The sequence below is a fragment of the Saccostrea cucullata genome, unplaced genomic scaffold (genome assembly GCF_032062105.1).
Source record: "Saccostrea cucullata isolate Sc308-1 unplaced genomic scaffold, CSIRO_AGI_Scuc_v1 ctg6991, whole genome shotgun sequence".
In the NCBI taxonomy this organism is placed as follows: domain Eukaryota; kingdom Metazoa; phylum Mollusca; class Bivalvia; order Ostreida; family Ostreidae; genus Saccostrea; species Saccostrea cuccullata.
The window spans coordinates 26,345-32,547 of record NW_026928266.1 but is presented as its reverse complement, the minus strand read 5'-3'; the positions used below and the strand labels follow the sequence as shown (position 1 = coordinate 32,547).

Here is a 6,203-nt window from a genome sequence, read left to right as displayed (position 1 = left end):
CGGTTACACTTGGATGCTGTTCGGATTGAACTGCAGACAGCCAGTCAGAACTTTGCCAGACATTCGTCATCCAGCTTCATAAGAAACGGCACCATACAGTACCATCAGATGATGACGGAGTACAACCCAAACTATGACTTTGTCGCTGCTAAATACCCCGAGCAACAGCTGAATGAACTCAATCGCAACAAACTAGAGCTAGTCAGGTATATCAGTAGTATATGTGATTGAAATATTCACTGATTTGGGGATGTCTGTGTTTATATACACCTAGATGGTATGTAAAGAAGGCTGGAGATCTGTAGCTTGCTGGTTTGAAAATATTGAGTCGGATGACTATTGAGGGCTACAGTCCCACCCATTTTAAAAAGTGTATACTTAGTATTTATTGTACACAAATTACATTTATCATAAGTGGGCGATATGAAAGTGAAAAAAGATAGTTACTGTATAGGGAATTATTTCATTGTTTGTGATTTTCACATTTTACTCTTCTTTGAAATGAACATGGTTTGATGAATTTGCAAATTAAGACCTATGAACTCAGCACATTTAACCTTTGAGCAGAGAGATTTTTTTCAATGCCAACACCTACTATGAGATGTAACTTGGTTTAAATGGTGTCGCAAGAAGGACAGGTCATCTCCTTACTCTGCAATTCTAGAGCAAAAATGCTCTAACCCCTGCACCAAGCAGTAATATTTAATCTGAAAATTGAGAAAAACCAACCTTTTTTTTTTGGCACTAAGAATGGAACAATTTATAGATGAAAAACACTGCTGTGAAAATCAAAATTCACTGAACATCAAAAAACTTTACATCTGTTGCATGCAAGTCTGGTAAATGGAACTTTACACAACTACAATTAAATTGCCTTATTTCTCAAAATTTATATACAGATTCACAAATTATGAGCAATTTGAATATTTCTGCTTTTTCTCCATAAGAGGAAAAATCAACTTACTGCTGGTTTTTAATTAAAAACACATTTGCTTTTTTCCCTATTAAAATGTCTAAGGTAGATCCTATTTTTGTAAAACCATCTACAGTAAAACTCGTTTAAATACGAACACGGATATAGCGAATTCATCCTGGATCCCCAGCTATTTAAATTTAATGAATTTCTTATATGGTTATAATGGATATAACGAAATAATTTCATAGATCCCAGTGACTTCGTTATAACAGAGTTTTTTTGTTGTACAGTACAGGCAACGCGGATCCCGTATTTCCCGCGTCCCCGCCGCGGTATAATCACAACGCGGTATTTGGCCAGGTAGACAGGTAAACCGCGTTCCCTCCGCGGGAAATTCATCACTTACCTGTCCCCGCCGCGGTTAAATCATCGATCAATTACTGACAATTAGTATCGTAAACAAACGGGAGTTATCTCCCCGAATTGTAATTTGCGAATTTTCCCTGTAACAAAAAAAACAAAAAAAAAAAAACAAAAAAAAACAAAACAAAAAAACAAACAAACAAACAAAAAAAAAAAAACAAAAAACCGTGTATTTATTAATAAATTTTGCTATGAATAGAATTTAAACTAAGAAAAAATAAGTTTATTTTTGTTTCTAAAATTACATATCAATCTTTGAAATTGAATAGAAAATTTTATTAAATTGTTACGTCTTTGCAATTGGTTAATTATTTTGTGTTGTTAAGAATCTATCAAGAAACAAAATTAAATACTAGAAATTTTAATTAGTTTTTTTTTTTTAATCTTCGTATTATATGCAAACTGTAATAAATGTTGAACTCAGACTGTTTAAGTTTCGATGAACGATTTTCAGCATTCATTTGAAAAAAAAAGATGTACATCTTTTAAAAAATGTACATCTTCATATTGTTTATTAATTAATTTCGATTTATTGTATTTAAAATGTACAGGCTTTTTCTTAAAGTGTCAAATTACCGGAAAACATCCGATGACGAGCATTTGCAGTTACATGTAGTGGGCACGTGAACTTAAATTTTCTTTATCCTAGATATCAAGGAAAAGTTCTATTCTTCTTTATTTCTCATCGTTTATGTTCTGTTCCCAAATTAAGTTAATTTAATTAATTAATTTTCTTTAATGTATTTCCCTCTTTTATATAAATGTGCAGGCATATTTCTCAAATTGTCAAATGACCGGAAAGCATTCGATGACGAGAGTTAACTTTGAGCACGTGAACTTTATACAAGAGATCAAGAAAAAATATCGTTTTTCACCTTCACATTAACATGTTTTACTTTTAAATACAATGTCTTTCTTTTTAATTTTAATATTTCTCGATTTTCGTGTTCAGTAGATAAGATAGGATGTGCAGGTGTAATGATAAACTTCACAGACGAAATTATAGTTTATATTAATAAATATTCAATGCAAAAATTCATATATTTTTGTTTTCTTTGACAAATTCTGTTTCTTTGTGTATTAAGTATTAGCCGCGATCATTTCCTGTGTATAGGGATTAGCAGTGCCTGAGCAGGAAACGATATGCCCTGGGGGTTTCACACCTGTCTTATAGTATACCTTGGGTAACGCTTGCTGAGTGTGCATGTCGTTGTCTAGCCATTCAACAACACATTTGATTCATTGTTTCATTATTATTTCATCGATATCATTTTCAGATGTGATATTAGCCTTGGAATTTGTGTAAAATTATTGTTGCTTTTTTTTTAAACGGAGTGTATAAAAAGAATAAAAGTAAAAAAAAACATTTAAAACAAATTAATGAAGTATTTGATATCAATTAAATCAAATAATGATCCATTACTATGTTATTTCGTGTCTGTTTATATCTGTACCAGTTAGAAGATTGAAAGAGAGAGAGAGGAGATAGAGAGAAGAATCACAGTATTAAGGCACGTGCATGGTCGTTTTTCCTCCCTTTTGATCAGTATATCAATTTCTTAAGTTTAGCGAATAAAACTACCGCTGATTTATCAGTTTATTGACCATTTGTCGAATTTGTCTAAGTTTTATTGTTATTTATCGAGAGACTTGTTTATGATCCCCTTTCTTCTTTCGTTTAGCATATGTACATGACATGTAATTTGAATTACTTCCCTTTTTGTCGCCAGATTACAACGACAGATTTTGGTGGTAAGATAAAATGTATTTTTGCTATAAAATTTGATTAAGAAAAACACAATATATTAAAATTGTCGAATTCTTGAAAATATTTATTTGAAACAAAAAATTTAAAAAGGATTCTGTCTGCAACAAAAACATTCTTTCTTTCTTGCATTTCAATTCATGAGCTACACATGAAAAAAAAACGGCTTCGTTTTACAATGTCGTAGGAAAACGCATACAGGTAATACACTCAGGTAACATCCTGTGTATATAGGTAGTATGTACACTAGACAGTGTCGTTCCCTCGGGGCTTCTCATCCGCTTCGAGTAAGCTCCACTCCACACCAAAATTACCTGAGGAAAACCGAACGGTTACACAGAAAACTTGAAGCATGGCAACTTGCTGATTAAAATAAGTTAATTTCTGTGTTGTGTGTTCAAATATTTTAAGGGCCCATATTTGTGTTTGTGTTTTATTTGAACCGGAGAAATCTGAAATTTGTTTATGTTCATAAACATGATTTTAGTAATTTTCGAAAAGAGCAGAAAATAGAAATACATTCAAATACTAGCTATGATATTATTAATATTCTGAATAGAAATACCTGTGATTATTTTATCAACAAGAAACCCCCCCCCCCCAAAAAAAAAGGTCGATATTTAGTTCATAGTGTTACAGTGTAGCGCATAATAATGGAGCAACGGTATTCCTACACTTACGCGTGTTTTGTTAAAATTTAATTGTAATTATGTATAATTATGTATCACTATCTATCATCGTTTTTCATGCCATTATTTATAACAGATATGTATACAGAAGTAACGGTACTTTTCTAAATGAAACCAAATGACTGATATAATCTCGCAGATAAATAAACACATAGCTACATGTAACTGCAACTACACGGGCTAACTACGAACAGCGGATTATACAATGCATATAAAGAGAAGCGATATCATAACATTCTTTAAATTTTAATTATACCTTTTTAGCAATTTGAAGATCATTTGGGGTGGCATTATTGATTTTGAAAATAAACTTTAAGTTAATATATTCGATAAATTATTCGACTTTATTTCATCCTATACTGTACATGTATTACTGTTAACAGACGTTATTGAGAATTAATTAATTTTGAGTGACCATTGGTAAAAAAAAAAAAAAAAAGATGTTTTTTTATTAAACAATTTGATAAAACTTAGAAATGAATTTTTAAAGAATCCATGTAATGGTATAAATCTATTAATATTAATGTGGTCGTAATCCTCCCCCCCCCCCCCTCATTTCGACACGATTAAAATCGACAATACTTTACAGATAAGAACATCTAAGCTGAAGAATAACGGTAGCGGGCCCCGCCGCGGTGTAAACACGGTCTCAGGTAGCACCGCGATCAAAACCCGCGACGGTGTAACGCGGAAAGGATTAATACACCGCGGAGGGGACGCGGTCTAATACGGGATCCGCGTTGCCTGTACTGTATATCTCCAGATTTCTTCCTGAGAGCCAACTGTTTTATGGTTCTTAATTCCATCTTTGTCAGAAATGAATTGATATGTACAATATTTTACATTTCTTTTTCCACTTCATATGAATGATATAAAGAGATATGAAAAAGAACAATAGAAAGCCTTTTCTGTGTGCATATGTTACATGGAGAATAATTGTTGCAATTTTTAACACCATAATTTTACAATAATTTCAGAATGCATAAATCAATTTATATTGTCCTTATTTTCAATGCAGGGCATTAGGTCAAGGGGCATTTGGTGAAGTTTACAAGGGATACATTTTAGGTTTTCAAAATATGGAAAGGGAGATGCCAGTTGCTGTTAAGGTATGGAGTTTAAAAAGTCATAACCATTTAATTGTCATCATGTTTGTTTGTTTAATGTCCCTATGAGAATTTTTAAGACACCACCACTTACAGCTGGATAGTAAATTTAAGTCTGTTCTGGGCAATTGGAGCTTTTGAGATGTGGGGTTAGGCCAAAAAAAAATAATAGTCTTGTTTCCTGCTACCAGCCTGAAAAAAATAGGGTAGGTAGGTAGGGAAATTATTTTATTTTTCTTTTTTATTTTATTTTTTTCAACAGTGTTTCTTTGGATATGAATTAATACAAGATCAAATTAAACATGCCATATAGGTCAATATTGCCTTTTAAAATTAAATTTCATGTCTCTTGATGCACAACTCAAATGGTATTTTATGAAAGTCCCTATTTAAAACAAAGAATTTTATGAAATACCAATTAAATATATATTTTTTCTCAGTTTTGGAACATGAAATTCCAAAAATTCCTGATTTTTTCCCCCAAAACTTGATAAAAAACTTTAGGGTCGGGTGCAAAAAAATAGGGTAGGTCGGGTAGCAGGAAACAAGACTATTTTTATTTTTGGCCTTATATTTTTTTGTGCCAGCACCTTCCATGACACAAAGCTTTGGTTTTTAAGGACAGGTGTCCAGATACCACTGTGGTGTTATTATAGGAAAAACTCATTATTCCATAACTGTAAAGCTAATGCATTAACCACTGTGTCCAGATACCGCTATGGTGTTATATTATAGGAAAAACTCATTATTTCGTAACTGTAAAGATAATGCATTACCCACTTTTGACATTCAGAGACATATTTCATTGAAGTTTTGGTTCCCCTTATCATATTTACAATAGAAAGAAATTTTATATTTTGAATATGAAAATGTAAATTACTTTTCAACTGTAATATCTTCAAATCTTAGGAAATGTTGAAAAGAGTTGTCTATCAGAATTATTACATACTGCAAGATTGGTTATCAAAAAAGCCAAAATTACTGTTGATTGCTATTATCATTTCAAAAATACCAATTATGTTAAATTGCACCCCCTGATAAGCTTAGTTGGGGGGATAGTTAGAGTAATAATGAAACTTTGATTACTGGTATACTTCTGATTAAATGGTACATACATGAGGAATGGGGGTATGTAAATTGGCACATTTGGTTGTAATGTTTTAGAATCAATTCTAGGTTGCAGACAATTCATCCCAACCCAAATATTTCTCAAGTTATTGCAAAAAAACAAAAAATTCTCTTTAAAGCAGTTGAAATCATGTCTGACTTTATTTTTCAAGAGTATACTTTTTCATGAAAAAGCC

At 31.9% G+C, this 6,203-nt stretch overlaps 1 protein-coding gene across 1 annotated transcript in view; it reads left to right on the top strand.

The window, feature by feature from the left end:
- Positions 1 to 6: 6 nt before the first annotated feature.
- LOC134276998 (leukocyte tyrosine kinase receptor-like) overlaps positions 7 to 6,203 on the top strand; it is a gene marked incomplete at its 3' end in the record, with an annotated part of 31,250 nt that continues 25,053 nt past the window's right edge. The window contains exons 1-2 of the mRNA XM_062759280.1: positions 7 to 206; positions 4,812 to 4,902. Of these exons, the coding sequence (XP_062615264.1) occupies positions 109 to 206; positions 4,812 to 4,902 (189 nt within the window). The remainder of the gene's footprint in view (positions 207 to 4,811; positions 4,903 to 6,203) is intronic.